At 45.7% G+C, this 19671-nt stretch overlaps 1 protein-coding gene across 1 annotated transcript; it reads right to left on the reverse strand.

Moving 5' to 3' along the window:
* Positions 1-1612: 1612 nt before the first annotated feature.
* Positions 1613-5434, reverse strand: gpr139 (G protein-coupled receptor 139; the record flags this gene model as incomplete). Its single annotated transcript, XM_086002248.1, has 1 exon — positions 1613-5434. A coding segment is annotated over one exon (951 nt), but the record flags the coding sequence as incomplete, so codon positions are not given.
* Positions 5435-19671: the final 14237 nt, after the last annotated feature.

Raw genomic sequence — 19671 nt, forward strand, 5'->3', positions numbered from 1 at the left:
TTTCATTTACCTGTGTTGTTCAGGCATGGTGAGGTTGTGGAGTAGCTTCATTGGCCAGGTGTATAGGGTCTATCCCTTGTCCCCTAGCAGTCATCCTCTGACATTCCTGGATGGGTGGAGAAGTGGTGGGATAGATTAGTGTCACAGAATGAAAGCTTTGTGGCAACTGCACAAACTTATATTATTCTTCTGAGGCGATCACACACCAGTTTCCTGAGGTCACAAAAGGTGCAGCAAGTCTTTCTTTTTGTTCTTTACCAGTTGAACATTGATGGAGTGGAAGTCCTCCCTGTTTACTCCTGGCTCCACAATCAAACCACACAGACTGCTGCTGACCACAACTCCCTGCCTCGATCGCGACCTTGACTCCGTCTGATTGCGATCTTGACCCCGCCAGATTGTGACCTCGACTTTCCTCCCCCCCCGCCAAATGTCGCGGCACCCTTCCCGAACCCGCCCACCAGTACCCTCCCCAATCCCGACCACCACTCTCTCCTTCCCAGCCGCCCCCCCTCTCCCAAGTCGCTTTAAGGGAACTTTTCTCTACATGCTTTCTCAATCACCATAGTGATCTTCCTTTAATAATAATCATCTAACTCATCTTATTGGGGTCAATAACAGAAAGGATAATGAACCATTAGGAACCATTCCTGAAAGTAATTGATCTATGCAATAGGTGTCAACCTGGGCTTAGTGGTAGCACGCTTGCCTCTGAGTCAGATGGTTGTGGGTTCAAGTTCCACTCCAGAGACTTGAGGACATCATCTAGGCGAACACTCCAGTGCAGTACTAAGAGAGTGCTGCACTGTCAGATGTGCTGTCTTCCAGATTAGTCTGCCATCTCAGCTGGATGTAAAAGATCCATGGTACTTTTTGAAGAAGAGCAGGGAAGTTCTCCTGGTGTCCAGGCCAACATTGATCCCTCAACCAGCATAATTAAACCAGGTTATCTGGACATTTATCTCTTTGCTGTTTATGGAACTTTGCTACTTTGCAAATTGGTTGCTGTATTTCCCAAATTACAACAGTGACTACACTTCAAAAGTACTTCATTAGCCATGAAGCACTTTGGAACAACCTGAGGATGTGAAAGGTGCTATATAAGTGCAAGTTCTTTCTCTTTTTATTTCACTATTTAATGGAAAGAAACTATAGTGAAATTCTTTTGTAATTTGTTTCTCAATTTTCCACCCCAAACATCATCAACAAAAGCAAAATACTGCGGACACTGGAAATCAAAAACAGAAGCAGAAAATGCTGGAGACACTCAGCAGGTTAGGCAGCATCTGTCGAGAACACAAATTAGTCGATGTTTTGGACATAGATTGTTCCTTAAAACAGCAAAAAATAGATGATCAGGCCATTAATCTCATTGTTGTTTGGTGAGATCTTGCTCTGTGCAAATTGAATGCCACATTTGCCTACATTACAATAGTGACTACACTTCAAAATTGGCCGTAAATTGCTTTGGGATGTCCTGAGGTCGTGAAAGGTGCTATATAAATGCAAATTCATTCTTTCTTTCCAACACTTTATTTAAAAAAACAATACGTATATATTCTACACTGTAAAATACAATGCATTAAAATATGTACTTAACAAAAACGTTTAGACACATACAACTGTCAACTATATTGTATTCATAAATTAAATCAATTCAGTATTAAATGTTTATACATTTTATTTTAATGCACAAGTCCCATATCTTAAATAGTCGACTAACAAATTTTCATTCAATACATCTTTTGTTGTGTATTTTTTCTTCATAACACCATGTGATACAGTAACTTAGTAATTTAATTCAAAGACTAATTTCTATAAAATGCCTGTTTGAAGTATATAGGAGCAGCAATATTAGGTAATATCTATGAAGGAAGAAGGTACATTGTAACATGATATTTTTGGATAATTTGTTTATGGCTCTTTCCCTTCCATCTCTATAGCTGGTGTTTTATTTATCAATTTCTAATATGCTGATAGCTGGAACTTTTTGATATCTATGGTGTTTGTATCCTAATAATAAAGCCCCAGCTATTAGGACCTTAAGGATATTGCTATACCCTTTCCATCACTGATTGGTAATGAAAATGTTCACAATCATATTTTTATGCCATATTTTCTTTGAGTTTCATTTTTTTACAATCCATTTTAAGATGATTTTTTATATTTCATTCATGGGATGTGGGCATTGCTGGCAAGGACATTAGTGAACCAGATGGGTTTTTATGACAATCCGATAGTTTCATGGTCACCATTACTGATACTAGCTTTTTATTCCAGATTTATTGATTAATTGAATTAAAATTTCCCAGCTGTCTCTAGAGCATTTAGGCCAGGCCTCTGGATTACTAGCCCAGTAACATAACCACTCTGCTACCATTCCCTTGTTATAGTGTTGTGACAACAATTGGAAAGAATACTGTCTCTCTCTTCTTCACTTTTGCCAATATTGTGATATTATGTAGTATAATACTGGCCATTTTACTTTCCGTTCAACACTTCCATAGTATAAAATATTTAAAAAGTTAGATCCAGGCATATTACAGGATTGTATTTTCTGTTTGAATGTACAGAATTTAAACAGACTATTTCAGTTATTTAGAAAAGAATTCACGATGTGCTTCGACACAGTGACTTGCAATGGAGAGATAACCAAATGTCAGGTTCTTTTTTAAAAATTCAAATATGCCTTTTGAAATCATTCCTCATAAATACTGAAAAAATCAACAAAAGCAGATCTTGCTGTACATAAACAGACATAAGAGACAGATCAGAGAGTAAATTCACACAATCAATTTTGAACAACTTTGGACATCACCTGGAATAAAATAATTATAGAAAACAAAACACAAACAAAGCACATTTTAATTTGAAATGGATTTAAATGTAGGAAAAGCATTACTGAAACAACAGCAACTAAACCTGGTCCAGTGTATCCTGTGGCTAGTGTAGGCTTTGGTTGGTTTCTTAACAATAAGAAGTAGCTTATGAGAAGCCCAATCCCAGATAATGTTTATAATTAAGGCAGTAAAAGCATTTAAGCTACTAATATTAGCCTATAGGTGGAAATTTAACATTTAGTGAACATGTAAAACCTATCAGCTAGCATTCTTTTCAATTTATTGTGCAAAGTATTGTAAGCAAGAATAATAGTGTTCAACAATCACAGCGCATTCACAATACAACCATTATTTACTTTGTTACAAACAAGTGTTTAAAGTTCTATTTCTGTCAGTTGGATGTTTTGAATAAGGAATACAATGTGGAGCTGTCATCATCTGTGGTACTAAAAACCACACCCATTCTGCACAATTTCAACTTTTTAAAAATACGATTGCAGAATTATTATATAAATGAAATGCAGATAAGCATGTTGTAGCACAGACTGGAACTACTCTTGAGTTCGTCTGTGTCTAATTATAAAATGCTCAGTAATATTAATCTTCACAATGTTGCTAATAGCTCACAATTACAAAACCTGTGTTTCAGCAAAGGTCTGAAGTGCTGTTTGTAGAACAAACACATCTCAAGACTTCGAAGTGCAATTTGTGTTTGCTGACTAACTGTTTCTTGTTGATTGTTTCTAAAAGTTCAATAAACTCACATATTCAGGATAACCAGTCAGTAACAATCGCTTTGCTTTTGTGTACAAAGTCTGTACAATTATTAGATACATTCTCTGGAATTGAATAGATTTTTTCCCCCTTCGTTAAACAATCGATAATATAAATTGTTGTGTACTGCTCTATGATCAGCTGTGAACTGTTACTAATTAACTTTACCTTTTGGAACAAACACCATAAAAGGCTCGATCTATGTCTACCCTTTTTAACTGTTAAAGCAAATTCCTCAGAATTTACAGGGAAAAAATGTGTCTAAAAATTCCAATTAAAACAGACTGGGCAACATAGAATTCACATTTACTCAAATATTTCACCTGAGTACATCCCTAAATGATTCACAAAACATGATAAATTGAATATGTTAATAATACGTTTGCAGAAAACACCCTCCTATATTTGTGCTGAAGGATCCTACTGAATTGGATACTACAAGCCTGTACCGTACTTCCACTCCACAGAATTTGTACCATAAAATATTACTGATTAGAGTATACGTGGCATACAATCTTTTGGTACAAGTGATTGTAAATTAAGCACTAAGTCATTTTTTTGCAGTCTGTTATTCTTTTGCACCATTCTCTTCCACACATTATTTTTTTTGCTCCATTATTCATGTAAAGATCTCACAGTAACTTGCATGTCATTGTTAATTTGCTCTTGGAGACAATGCTGTTAATGCCATATGTGCAGAAGTTACTAATGCCTTAAAGGTGAGCAAAATCGGATTAAAATGGTGGAAGAGGCAGAAGTTAACATTAAATTATGCAAATTATTTGAACATTAAATGACCAGGCATTGTGATCGTCAAATAACAACTCAGCCATCAGAAATGTTTTCCACTTAGCCAATGCGTTTCCAGCTCATGGTGATATCTTCAGAGGTTTGCCGTCCTTATCATATTGGTACACAAGCATCTTGATGCAGTGGGAGTTGGCAGGGGAGATCCATGGACTGCTGGTGATTGAGAAGTTGTGGTTTGTATAAAATTGCACTGGTTGTTTCTGGCACTTCATTAAGGCCTTCAGTGTGCCAGCTGCCATTGTGCGGAAACGTTTACTGATAAAGCAATAAAGGAAGAAGTTGATGGCTGTGTTCAGCAAAGCAAGCATGTTGGCTATGTCTGACACTATGTGCACCAACCAACCATTACTTATAGGCGATACATAGAGGTGGTAGAGAATCATCACCATTCTTGGTGCCCAGAGTATTGCAAATATGGTCGTAATAGTGAGCAAAATAGCTGTTGTCTTCCCCGTGGAGTAGCCCCGCATGCGAAAGTTACATTTCCTTTTAAGTTTGTGAATAATAATTGAATTCAGAACAAAGAAAATTGAACATGGCACTAAGTATACAGTGAAGCAGTGGACCCAGATCAGGATCTGGTGCATGGAAGTACTTGTATAGTTTTCACTCCAGATGTTGGGCCACCAGTAGTATGGTATGCTGGTCAAGAAACATGTGACATACACGCTCACTATGACTTTCCGAGTACGTGCAGGATAGGACACTGTATGGTACTTCAGTGGGTGACAGACAGCAATGTATCTATCAATGGTTAAAGGAACAGTTATCCAAATAGATGTGTGATTGGAAGAGAATTCTAGGACTCCAATTATTTTGTCCAGTACTTGAGGCAGCTGTCGGCCTAGGATGAAGTCTTCAAGCAGAAAATCAAGAAAGACAATGAAGAAAAGGACTAGTATGTCTGCAGCAGCCAGTGCCAGGAGATAATTGTAGGAGGACTTCTGTCTCCGAGCCACCAACCGAGAAAGGATGATTACTGTGAGTATGTTGGCTGGGAAAGAAAGAAAAGTTTATTCAGACATTCATGTACTACAAGGCAATTTGTCATTTTAAACTTTTTGGTGTATTGCGGTTGCTTTATTTACCTAAAGAAAAATTAAGTTATCTCTCAATTGATTTCAGGCAATGCATTTTCCATTTTCTCTCGAGTCATTCCTTCACATAGTTTTTAATTATGTGTTGCTACACCAGAAAATAATGTACGTTTTGATCTTTTCCTTGCGATAAATAAAGCAGGAAACAATCTTGGTTCTTTTGGTGTCCTGAAAAGGGCCCTGAAATTGCACAGTCTGCAATCCTGGCAGTGAAGTCAAGATCACAACCACTAGTGCCCTGCAGTGTTGACCCCACCGGATCAATGGAAGGGCACCTTGCTAGAATAGCCCCAGTGGACACCTGCACCACTATGAACACTCCTTAGGTACTCGCCAGCCCCACGCTGCTGGAAAGCCTAGTGCCTGCACTTATTCCAGGGTGGGGGAGTTCCTGGTCTTGCCTCCGCCCACCCGCCCCCTAGAAACAATTGGTAATCTAGGCTGAAACTCCAGTGCAGTGCTGAGGGAGTGCTGCACTGTTGGAGGTGCCGTCTTTCGGATGAGACGTTAAACCGAGGCCCTGTCTGCTCTCTCAGGCAGACGTAAAAGATCCCATGGCACTATTTCGAAGAAGAGCAGGGGAGTTATCCCCAGTGTCCTGGCCAATATTTATCTCTCAACCAACATAACAAACAGATTATCTGGTCATTATCACATTGCAATTTGGGGGAGCTTGCTGTGTGCAAATTGGCTGCCAGCGTTTCCTACATTACAACAGTGACTCCACTTCAAAAAGTACTTAATTGGCTGTAAAGCGCTTTGAGATGTCCAGTGGTCATGAAAGGCGCTATATAAATGCAAGTCTTTCTTTTCTTTCTATGGGAGCTGATGATTTAAAAAAAAATTATCTTAACTTCATGGGTATAGCTTACTTCCCTGGCCTGGACCCTGCCACTGGGGCCCACTTGCATCCTTCTGGAGGTGGGCACACCTCACCTCACTAAGAGTACCAGCATCCCACCTTCCATCAGGTGTCTGGCAGCCGGGACCGACCCGTGGGAAGCTCCCACCCTTACAAGGCCGAGCAGGAACTCCCAGCATGGGCCGGGACCCGTGCCTTTCTGCCACACTTCTGCCAGGGTTGCGTTGGGCATGTTTCAGAAATGCTAAACTATTTGAGGCCTGGGCCTGGAATTTCTGCTCGGTTGCGCTGGGTTATTTTTCGGTGCAATTCGCCCGAAATTGACGAAACTAGCGCAAAAAGATCATCAAATTTTAAGCACAATTTACGCCCGGCGCAACTCGAGTTTCCGCGATCTTTTGCGCTGGTTTAAAAAAAGTCGCGCTAGAAGCAGGCCCCGCCCACAAAAATGGGCCACATCCCCAGATCAGATGAATCACCAGTGAGTTTCCACTAATTGCATCCATTTGTGGGCCTTCAAGGAGGCTCTTACAAAGTAAGCTTTTTTTTAGGTGCAAGGCCATCAATGGGCATGTTTTAAAAGCTATTAAATATAATTTTTTTAATGTACTAAGAAACTGACTACTGTACACCAATGTAACTAGCAAATGGTTCTGTATAGTTTTTAAAGTCATTTTCAGTTATTTAAAATGAGGTTACTCACAGGCGCTGGACTCTTTTAACCGGTACCTAAATATCCAGAAATCTCTCTTAACTGGCAAAATTCAGGAGTAGGTTCAGGTAAGGTTTATTATATATTAGTGGCCATGTAACCGGGGTTCCTGGATCTGTGGCCATGTAACAGGGACTCCTGCACCTGTGGCCGTGCAACAAGGACTCCTGGATCTGTGGCCGTGTAACCGGGACTCCTGCACAAGTGCCGTGTAACCGGGGCTCCTGCAACTGTGGCCGTGTACGGGGCTCTCGTACCTTGGTAAGTATACCTCTCTGTAATCTGGACTTTTTGATCAACCGACACCACGCCGGTCCTGTCGGTGTCAGATAAAAAAGAGTTTCCTGTACTGATAAGCCCATTTTCAGCTGTATTAGTCAAACTGCACCAGGTTACCACTCTTAAATATATCAAGGAATTTTTTTGGAGTAATTTTTTTTTTAAAAACCTTCTAAAATGCTGCCCGATTGCACTGGTTCATGGGAGATTTTACGTTCGGCAATATGCAACTGAGTTTGAGCGGAAACTTGAGGGAAAAAGCTTCTCAAAACTAGCGCAATTCGCAGATCGCCAATTGGGCCCAAAGTGGAACGTCTACCCTCTTGTGTATAATCCTACTTTGGAAGGACGATTTCATACTGTGATGGGCACCTTGAGCATTAATATGAACTTTAAGCAGAAGCCACAACATTCTTTCTGTCTCTCTTTAAGCTACATTGACGAGAGACGAAGAAGCTTGTCAAAATCCTGAGAATGTCAGCGGAGAAGTACTTGTGAAAACTGGGAAGCCTTAACTGCAACATGGAATTATCGATTAGCTTTTGGCCACTTTTTGAAGTTGTTTGGTCTGACAGACTGACCTATCAGAACTTGATCAAATTTTTAAGCAGTTTGGCCCAGAAAACGATATATTATTTATCACCGATGATTGTAGTGGCAGAAATGTGCAGCAAGCCATTTCCTTTGGGTGACGAAACAAATGACCTTTTAAAGTAAGTGCCTGTTAGAAATGATGAGTACTTCCATAGGAGTATAGGGTGAGGCAGGGCAGACATGTTCGGCTTAAAATAGTCCAAACTGTTGTCATGGTGACAATTTTTTAACAATTTCATACCGGCACAAAACTTCAGAGGGGAGGGTAATTCTCACCTGAACTGCCCAGTGGAAAACCATCTAGAATGCCCTGGGTGACACACCTTGCCCCCTTCCCACCTGGATCCCAACAATCCTGATTTTAACCTGTTCTGCTCTGCGGGTGGCAAAGACACCCACCTGAAGCTGAGTGGGGTGATCGTCCTTCTTTAAAATCCAGATTCGGGCCTAATGATGTCATTGGCCTCTGAATCCCCAATTTTAAATTGGGCCTGATTGGGATTCCTGCCAGACTAAAGCAGGCCGGAAGAAGATTGGGACGTGAAGAAGCCCTAAAAGGTAAGCTTTTTTACTTTCCTGTGTGGGGCCAGGAGGAGCAGGAGTGGACCAGCGGCATGGTAAGCCAGTAATGAGGTCTGACGGTTAAAATTAATGCGGCGTCATTCTGCCGCCAGGCGGGTCAGAAACAAACTGACTCCTGCGATTTGCCACCGGCTCCAAGGCCTACCACAGCCACCCTTCCAGGCAGAGACTCTGCTGTAGGCCGAGGAACCGGCCTGAAAAATGCAGGTGACCCTGAAATCAGAAAATGGATTGCCATCAGGGGCTCATCCTTGCAGTGGGCACAAGTCCCACCCCATGGGGGATCCTCCGAGGTCCTACAACAGCAGAAACTCCTGGCCGCAGTATCCTAGTGCACATAATTCCTTTTGTCCTTCTGATCTGGCCCTTCAGTGTATTAAACCAAACACTGGCATTAAGCTCAATATGCACATTATCTGCTAGCTATTGCTGGGACTCTAAACACCACAAGTAAGTTGCCTAAAGTATTTAGCTGCAAAGTGCCTCAGAATAGTTCCATAAAAACACCAACTCAGGATTAGACCCAAATAACTTGTATTATTTGCAGTAGGACATGTAGAATAATGGATGTTTGGCAGGGAGTTAAAGGCAGCAATTTGATTGAGTTGTTCTGATGCCCTTATAAACAACTGAGTGAGGTTCAAGCAGTTAATGAATGTTAATTCAGTCGCGAGAGTGAATGGCTGCCTTAGATTCACTCCCAGTGTGCCACCCAATTTCCTTGTATCTTTTGTTAATCTAGGAGGCTTAGAGTGGCATAGCTGAGATGACAGTAGCAATGTGGGAATAGTTCCAAGCAGAGCATAGCAAAATGTGACACATGCTAATATTTAAAAATGTAACCAGAAGTTCTTAAATAGCATTCAAGATGCAGTGCTTATATATATTTTTTACCACTATACATCTGATGAAAGGTCAGCGGCCTGAAACATTAACTCTGTTTCTCTCTCTACAGCTGCTGCCTGACCTGCTGAGTGTTTCCAGCATTTTCTGTTATCATTATTAATATTCACATGTAACTCATAATTTAACATTCCAAAGAAGGTGCAACCAGTTCACTTTACTGCTGCAGATGTACGTCCCTGCATCAATATTGCTTCAACCAATGCTTTCCCTGAGTGAGCTTAGGGTGTGTGTCATCTACTTTCTAATTTTGTAACACACTACTTCTCCTCAATGGGAACCTTGTGGCTTAACTGTGGTGAATACCCGATGACTGCTGGGCCATAACACAACACTGCCACTACTGCCAGCACTTCCGTGTCTGCGCTGGCTGGCTGCTCTTGTCTCCTACCCGCCTGTTATTTAGTCTGCTGGGAGGGGCAGATGGATGCTAGCCTGAGAGGGCAAGTACTTATCTGTGGCTGTTCCTGCTATGCTCCATTGTTGGTTGCCCCTCTGGATAACAAGGGATCTGGGTGGGCCCAGACCCATTTCTGACACTAAAAAACACACGGCCTGCCATCAAGGTCCGCGCTAGCTGACCCGCTAACCACTAGAGTCCAGTGAGAGCCTCCTCTAATGTTGACGCCCAAGATCTCAATGATGATTGACACAATGTTGGTTAGCAAAACTGTGTCAATTCTTGGGCTCTGTCCTTGGGGGCTCCCTCACAGGGTGCCCTGGAGCTGTCACTTGCTCGATGCTGCTCTACATGTCCTTACTCTCTCTTGCATGCTGACATAAATGTTGGAGTAGCACTGTTGCATGTAAGTAGTTAAAGGAACCATCATGAATTTATGATAAAACACGCTAGAGTTGTGTGAATGAAGGGAAGCCTATCTCTTTGGCAGCCACCAAATTGGAAGTGCAGCTCCAGGGCTGGTATTTAGTAGGTTTAAGAAGTGAGAGGTGTCGGCAGTGCTTTGTAGGCCATACTGCAGATGTAGCATACTGTGGGTTGAGTGCTTGGTGCATACGTAGTACATGCTTGTTTTGATGGGGCACCCATTAATGCTACGTACTTTGGTACTCTTCCTCGATCTGGGGAACTATGAGTGCTGCGCAGAGGAGACAGAATTCACTTGATTGGCCACCTCCTGCCATGTTTGCTGTATACTGCTCCAAAAATAGAGACTTTCTTCAGGTCTGTGTACGCCAATAAAACCTCCAGGCTTTCCACCCTGAAGGGGCCAGAACTGGAAAGTTGGAGAAGGGACTGAAATTAAGTTGAAGTAAGGTGAGACTTGCTATAACTGTTATTTTATACTTTCACTTACTGAGTGTGAAATAAAGCAGCTTAACAATTTGTATCCGGCCTCATTTCACTGAAGTGCTAATCAGTCTGTCTTTTGGAAGATTAGAGAAGTGCATATGAAGGCAGGCGTGACGATCACAAAACCCAGTTCATATACCAAGAGGGTCACATTGTTACATAAGCCAGGTTACGCTATCATACAACTAGATTTTGGGACATTAAAGTAAAGTCTCAATTGTGAGGAATACTTATGGGAGAGACTGGCGATGCTAACGAGAGAATACATAAGGTAGAACCAGAATTTGTAACACAAACTGATTTAAGCTGCAGAATTATTTGGATCCATGGAATACTCCCTCCTAGATTTTAATAATGTTTTAAAATTCTACTTTGATGGTTTACTCTCATTTTTTTAATTACTTAAATTCCACAAATATTCTTACAGGAATTTTAGTAATAATCAGGGTGTAAAAACATTCACTGAAACACAGGTAATATTTAATAATTTTTGTCTCCCTGTCTAGGTGATCAATGTGTTGGTTAATATATTTGATTTTTGAAGACTAGGTTGGCGTCCCATTGGCCTTTCCACAGATGCACTGGTGTAATTAACCTAAGATGTAACCATTGACCTGTTGCCATTTTTGTTGTCAGGAGCGACAACGGACAGGCAGACCTTTGACCCTGATCATGGAATTAGCCCTATAATCACTAGTAGTGCTAGACAAATCACTGGTTGTTGGTTTTCACAGAAAGACATACAAACTCACAGAATGCGATCTCCAAAGCACTGATAAAAATCACAGAAACAACCTTAAAGACAGATTTCATTCTGCTTAGAATGTTCAGTTCCAAAAACATCTGGCAATCCTGCTGCAGCCTGTAGAGATACTTTGGCCCTAATAGGTACTGGAGCAGGATTTCCAAGCGGGGGGGAGGAGTTCTGGAAGTCCAGGTTTCTCTGAACGCTGTGGAATTCTTTTAAATAGCTTTCCTGCCCGGAAGCCAGCCTGATTAACAGACTTGGCTCCCCGTTGGATGGGGAATGCTCCAGAAGAGGCCGCAGCCCAGGAGCAGGTAGGTTTCCTGCTGCTCAGGGTAGAGCTCGCGAGGGGGAGTGGGGACAGAGTGGTTTGGAGGGTCAGCAGGTGATTACGGGAAGTTGGAGAGAGGTTAGGGGCAGCGATGGGGGGGTTGGGGTGTTTGGTGATCGCTGTGATGGGGGGGTTGGTAATCACTGGGTGGGTCTGATCACAGGGTTGGGGGGGGTCCAATCGTGAAAGCCACTTATCTCTTTCATGCAGCAGTCCTCGTCTCCTTCTAGCTGCCGGGTTTCCCAGGGCCCGGGAAACCCGGCTGGCGCGCAGCTTCATTTAAATAAGTGACCCGCCTCCTGGGAGCGGGTTGGTTGCCCACCCCCAGCCCTGTCCCGCCTCCGTTAAAACCGGAAGTGGGCGGGTTCGAGGCGGGTTGAGTTCAAGTTTGAGATTTTTTACATTTTAACATCACACCCGACCCAAACCCACCCATTTCTGGGAATTAAAATTGGCCGCCTTGTGTTGGGAAAAGGTAAAAAAAAACTTTCCCTGCGGCACTTCAACAAATGATAACCTGTGTTTTTTTAATAAAAGCTTTGTGATTTGCAGGGATACCGACCGGTTTAGCGACTTCCATCCTTATTACATGGCTTTCTGGGACTTTTGGGGATCATGTTTAGTGAGTTTGTTTATTTTTCTGTGAAAGCAGCAAACTCGCAACCTAAAATATACAAAGCAGTTGCTAGTCCTTACAATTAGCCCACTAGTTTGCGGTGACTGAATAAGACAAATTCTGTTTTCATTACCTGGAATTTTAGGATATTTACCAGTGTTTAGGGGATCAAATTCCATGGGGGAAATTTTAATCCTCCCCACCCATCAGGCACAGGGTGGGCGAGCAGTTGAAGTAGCTGTTCAAAGACTTACCGCCCTGTTCCTGCTTGACTGCTGTGCACATCGATCTTAACAGAAGAAATATGTTGCTTTTCACATAACTGGGACGTTTGCAAGGTGCTCTGGAAAACGCAGTTTTTTTTAATTAAGTAACTTCCCATAGAAAACACCATGAAAAGTGTCATGATTCTGGATTATTGGCTATTAGATCTAGGCGAGATTTCTGGTTTAAGCTGCAATATGTTTTTGATAAGAATTTATGTTCAGCATTGTTAAAGATTAATTCTCAAGGGTCCAGCATATTTCATGTTACCTTGACAGAGAGAGGCAGATTGGAGCCACCAAGACATAAAGGGGATTCAGATCTCAATGGGCTCATCCGAGTTCATAAGTCTAGGTTGACACGCCAGTGCAGTTCGGAGCGGGTATGTACTGTCAGAGGTGCTGTCTTTTGGATGAGATGTTAAACCAAAGCTTGCTGTGTGCAAATTGGCTGTCACGTTTCCTACATTATAACAGCGACTACACTTCAAAAAGTGCTTCATTGGCTGTAAAATGCTTTGGGACATCCTGAGGTCATGAAAGGTGCTATAGAAATGCAAGTCTTTGGGGGGCGATTTTGCCGGCACTCAGGGGTTGGGGTTGGAGGTGGGACTGCTGGCAAAATCAAAAAGATTGGCAACGGGTCCCGAACCCGCTTCCAACCTGCCTCCAATCAATCTTCCCAGGAGTCGGGTGCTCGGTTTGCGCAGGGACCCGACTCCTAGCGGCGGGAGGAGGATTATAGCCACTTAACTGCTTGTTAAGAGGTAATTAACAGGCAGTTAAGAGGCTTTTTCCAATTTTGACACTTTTACTGCGGGCTTCCTGACGTCAGGAAACTCCGCCAGGGTAAGTGTGGTGTGCTGTGAGTCTACTGTAATGTTTGCGTATAGATGACAGCTGCAGAAGTAGTGTGAAGGATCCAATGGGACACTGGTGAGTTGCAGAGGTAAGAAAATGTTGGGAAAGTCATTTTTAATGTGTTTAGAATTTTCTGTACGTGACAAGCTTTGAAGTGTTTGCATAGTTCCACCTCATTGGGAGAACCTCTCTCACCAGTGACCAGCTTCTGTAACCTCACCTGCAGCTACCATCTGTTTTAGCCTAAGGAGAGAGTCACTAGAGAGCCTGGGTGCAAGGGCTCACCTTTGTACAGTGATTGTCAGTGTTTGCAGCACCTCAATGCTGTCAAACACTGAAAAAATCATCTGTCAAAAAGAAATAGTGGTGGCCCCTTTAAGAAAACTGTAGCTGACGCATCATCAACTGACGTCATCTGACATCGACTTTCTCTTAATTGGCCGGCAAGCCCGCAGGACGGGCTTAACAAGGCCAATTGACGCAAAATAGCGTCTGTGCATCGGATGTCGCTGGGGGCGGGACTAGAACCGAAAAGGCAGCAGTCTTGCCCTCAACACGTCTCTTCAGGTAAGATCCCAGCCTTTCTTTATCATCCGAGAGTTGATAAGTCAGCTGTTGAAACTATTATCTTTATTAAAATCGAGAGAAGTAACTAAATCTCCTGCAGTAAAAATTCACACATTAAGATTAGAAAATCTTATCCTTTTGAGCTCTGCAAGAGTTAGTTTTAAGAAGCCCACACCTGTGGATACAGCACAGAAGGAGGCCATTCAGCCCATCATGCTTGTGCCGGTTCTTTGAAAGATCTATCCAATTCGTCACACTCCCCAAATCTTTTCTCATAACGCTGTAATTTTTTTTCCTTTTTGAAAGGTACTACTGAATCTGCTTCCACTACCCTTTCAGGCAATGCATTTCAGATCATAACAACTCTAACGCTGTTCTACTGGCCTACCCCTGGTCAGGGAAGGACTCAAACAAGCGAATTTCCTGCTGAAAGGAGCCACGAAAAAAGCCAAAGATCCACATTTTCAGGGTCTGTTGGGAAGGTAAAGGTCAGTCTACGTAAAAAAGCCAACTAGGCCTAGAGTCCAATTCAGTAATAAGGCTGACCTAAATAAAAGGTTATCTAAACAGCTAATTGGCAGCGTGTGGCGTATTTTAATTTTTTTATTGTGAGGCGGGACTGAAATTAAGTTGAACTAAAGTGAAATTTGCTATACCTGTCACGCTATACTGAGTGTGAAATAAAGTAGCCGAGCAATTTGTATCCGGCCTCGTTTCACTGAAGTGCTAATCAGTCTGTCTTTTGGAAGATTAGAGAAGCGCATATGAAGGCAGGCGTGACGATCACAAAACCCAGTTCATATACCAAGGGGGTCACATTGTTACATAACCCAGGTTACGCGATCATACAACTAGATTTTGGGTCGTGAAGATAAAGTCTCGATCGTGAGGGACACTTATGGGAGAGACTGGCGATGCTAACATGAGAGAATACATAAGGTAGAACCAGAATTTGTAATACAGACTGATTTAAGCTGCATAATTATTTGGATCCATGGAATACTCCCTCCTAGGTTTTAATAATGTTTTAAAATTCTATTTTTATGCTTAGTCTCTTTTTATAAAAACATTCTTAAACTCCACAAATATAATTTACAGGAATTTTAATAAAAATCAGGGTATAAAACCATTCAGTAAAATACAGATCACATTCAGTAATTTTTGTCTTCCTGTCTAGGTGATCAATGTGTTGGTTAATGTATTTGATTTTTGAAGACTAGGTTGATGTCCCATTGGCCTTTCCACAGATGCACTGGTGTAATTAACCTAAGATGTAACCATTGACCTGTTGCCATTTTTGTTGTTAGGAGCGACAACAGACAGGCAGAGCTTATTACCAGTGACTCACTCACTGCTTGGCCTTGATATTAACCCCACCCCCCACCCCCACAATGGATAGAAGGTCATGGGGGGGTCTTACAATAGAAACAAAGGGGAACGCATCCCCAAACCGCCCCCTTACCATATTTATAGAGGCGTGTTTCGTGGCGTCCGAGTGACCCGCTATGGAGAGGTGGGTCATTTTATTAACATATTTAAATCAGACACTTGTACACGGGGGTTCTGAAAGGGAGGCGGGAGCTGCCAGCTCCACAAGGTGCCTCTTACAGCACTCTTTGTGGGCCAGGAGCAGCAGAAGTGCTCCCCTGCTTCAGCCTCCCTTCTGGCGGTCATCGACCTCTCTCTCTCCCTGCCATTGCTGACCTCCCTCCCCGACTCCGGCCCCAATGCTTCCCTCTCCCTGCCATTACTGACCTCCCTCCCCCGCTCCGGCCCCAATGCTTCTCTCTCCCTGCCATTGCTGACCTCCCTCCACCACTCCGGCCCCAATGCTCCTCTCTCCCTGCCACTGCCGACCTCCCTCCCCCACTCCGGCCCCAATGCTTCCCTCTCCCTGCCATTGCTGACCTCCCTCCCCCAGTCCGGCCCCAATGCTTCTCTCTCCCTGCCATTGCTGACCTCCCTCCCCCACTCCGGCCCCAATGCTTCCCTCTCCCTGCCATGGCTGACCTCCCTCCCCCACTCCGGCCCCAATGCTTCTCTCTCCCTGCCATTACTGACCTCCCTCCCCCACTCCGGCCCCAATGCTTCCCTCTCCCTGCCATTGCTGACCACCCCCTCCCACTCCGGCCCCAATTCTTCCCTCTCCCTGCCATTGCTGACCCCCCTCCCCCACTCCGGCACCAATGCTTCCCTCTCCCTGTCATTGCTGACCTCCCTCCCCCACTCTGGCCCCAATGCATCCCTCTCCCTGCCATTGCTGACCTCCCTCCACCACTCCGGCCCCAATGCTTCTCCCTCCCTGCCATTGCTGACTTCCCTCCCCAACTCCGGCCCCAATGCTTCTCTCTCCTTGCCATTACTGACCCCCCTCCCCCACTCCGGCCCCAATACTTCCCTCTCCCTGCCATTGCTGACCTACCCCCCCCCCACTCCGGCCCCAATGCTTCCCTCTCCCTGCCATTGCTGACCTCCCCCCCCCACTCCGGCCCAAATGCTTCTCTCTCCCTGCCATTGCTGACCTCCCTCCCCCACTCTGGCCCCAATGCTTCTCTCTCCCTGCCATTGCTGACCTCTCTCCCCCACTCCGGCCCCAATGCTTCCCTCTCCCTGCCATTACAAACCTCCCCCCCCCACTCCGGCCCAAATGCTTCTCTCTCCCTGCCATTGCTGACCTCCCTCCCCCACTCTGGCCCAAATGCTTCTCTCTCCCTGCCATTGCTGACCTCCCTCCCCCACTCCGGCCCCAATGCTTCTCTCTCCCTGCCATTGCTGACCTCTCTCCCCCACTCCGGCCCCAATGCTTCTCTCTCCCTGCCACTGCTGACCCCCCTCCCCCACTCCGGCCCCAATGCTTCCCTCTCCCTGCCATTACAAACCTCCCCCCCGCCACTCCGGCCCCAATGCTTCTCTCTCCCTGCCATTGCTGACCTCTCTCCCCCACTCCGGCCCCAATGCTTCCCTCTCCCTGCCATTGCTGACCCCCCTCCCCCACTCCGGCCCCAATGCTTCCCTCTCCCTGCCATTGCTGACCTCCCTCCCCCACTCCGGCCCCAATGCTTCCCTCTCCCTGCCATTGCTGACCTCCCCCCCCCACTCCGGTCCCAATGCTTCTCTCTCCCTGCCATTGCTGACCTCCCTCCCCCACTCCGGCCCCAATGCTTCTCTCTCCCTGCCACTGCTGACCTCTCTCCCCCACTCCGGCCCCAATGCTTCCCTCTCCCTGCCATTGCTGACCCCCCTCCCCCACTCCGGCCCCAATGCTGCCCTCTCCCTGCCATTACTGACCACCCCCCCCCACTCCGGCCCCAATGCTTCCCTCTCCCTGCCATGACTGACCTCCCTCCCCCACTCCGGCCCCAATGCTTCCCTCTCCCTGCCATTGCTGACGTCCCCCCACTCCGGCCCCAATGCTTCCCTCTCCCTGCCATTGCTGACCACCGTCTCCCACTCCGGCCCCAATTCTTCCCTCTCCCTGCCATTGCTGACCTCCCTCCCCCACTCCGGCCCCAATTCTTCCCTCTCCCTGCCATTGCTGACCTCCCTCCCCCACTGCGGCCCCAATGCTTCCCTCTCCCTGCCATTACTGACCTCCCTCCCCCACTCCGGCCCCAATGCTTCCCTCTCCCTGCCATTGCTGACCTCCCTCCCCCACTCCGGCCCCAATGCTTCTCTCTCCCTGCCATTGCTGACCCCCGCCCCCACTCCGGCCCCAATGCTTCCCTCTCCCTGCCATTACTGACCCCCTCTCCCACTCCGGCCAAATTGCTTCCCTCTCCCTGCCATTGCTGACCTCCCTCCCCCACTCCGGCCCCAATGCTTCTCTCTCCCTGCCATTACTGACCTCCCTCCCCCACTCCGGCCCCAATGCTTCCCTCTCCCTGCCATTGCTGACCTCCCTCCCCCACTCTGGCCCCAATGCTTCTCTCTCCCTGCCATTGCTGACCTCCCTCCCCCACTCTGGCCCCAATGCTTCCCTCTCCCTGCCATTGCTGACCTCCCTCCCCCACTCTGGCCCCAATGCTTCCCTCTCCCTGCCATTGCTGACCTCCCTCCCCCACTCCGGCCCCAATGCTTCCCTCTCCCTGCCATTGCTGACCTCCCTCTACCACTCCGGCCCCAATGCTTCCCTCTCCCTGCCATTGCTGACCTCCCTCCCCCACTCCGGCCCCAATGTTTCCCTCTCCCTGCCATTGCTGACATCCCTCCCCCACTTCGGCCCCAATGCTTCTCTCTCCCTGCCACTGCTGACCCCCCTCCCCCACTCCGGCCCCAATCCTTCCCTCTCCCTGCCATTGCTGACCTCCCTCCCCCACTCCAGCCCGAATGCTTCCCTCTCCCTGCCATTGCTGACCTCCCTCCCCCACTCCGGCCCCAATGCTTCTCTCTCCCTGCCATTGCTGACCTCCCCCCACCACTCCGGCCCCAATGCTTCCCTCTCCCTGCCATTGCTGACCTCCCTCCCCCACTCCGGCCCCAATGCTTCTCTCTCCCTGCCATTACTGACCTCCTTCCCCCACTCCGGCCCCAATGCTTCCCTCTCCCTGCCACTGCTGACCTCCCTCCCCCACTCCGGCCCCAATGCTTCTCTCTCCCTGCCATTGCTGACCTCCCTCCCCCACTCCGGCCCCAATGCTTCTCTCTCCTTGCCATTACTGACCTCCCTCCCCCACTCCGGCCCCAATGCTTCACTCTCCCTGCCATTGCTGACCTCCCTCCCCCACTCCGTCCCCAATGCTTCCCTCTCCCTGCCATTGCTGACCTCCCTCCCCCACTCCGGCCCCAATGCTTCCCTCTCCCTGCCATGGCTGACCTCTGTGGTGATTATTCTTGTTTTATAAGAAGCATTGTAATTGGTTGCCTGTTTTCCTGCCTTGAGATATATGCTGTAAACTTATTGGTTAGTTGATTCCATGTGACCTGTGGTGGCCATCTTAAATTCAGTTTTCTACAGTTTGGTTGAGACTGGGTGCTCAACATGTACTGCTGTTTTTTTAAGGTTAATAAAGCCTAGCTTTTGAAAGGCAATCTATCCTTTATTTCAATTTATTAACCTTTTGCTATAATGGAACGATATCTTCAACCGGAATGATTTAATGCTGACCCTAATTCTGCAGGAGTGGATGATCAATGGAAACATTGGTATCGTACATTTAAAAACTTTTTGGGTGTGTTGGATCAGCAATCTCTAAATAAGTTGGATATACTAATCAACTACATTGCTCCGGATGTGTATAAGTATATTTTGGACTGTGAAACGTATGAATTGGCTATTGCTACATTGGAATTTTTTTTTGTTAAACCCAAAAATGAGGTATTTGCACGTTACCTTTTATCTGCCCGTAGGCAGCAGGCGGGAGAATCCTTGGATGCTTATTTACAAGCACTCCGGCGCCTTGGTGCTAACTGTAATTATAAGGCCATGTCTGCAGAAGAACATAGGGAAGAGTCGGTACGGGATGCATTTATTAATGGATTACTGTCTAGATCAATTCGTCAGCGGTTATTAGAAAATAAGATCTT

Source organism: Somniosus microcephalus, chromosome 11 (assembly GCF_052327205.1).
Source record: "Somniosus microcephalus isolate GS21.2 chromosome 11, FLI_Smic_1.0, whole genome shotgun sequence".
In the NCBI taxonomy this organism is placed as follows: Eukaryota; Metazoa; Chordata; class Chondrichthyes; order Squaliformes; family Somniosidae; genus Somniosus; species Somniosus microcephalus.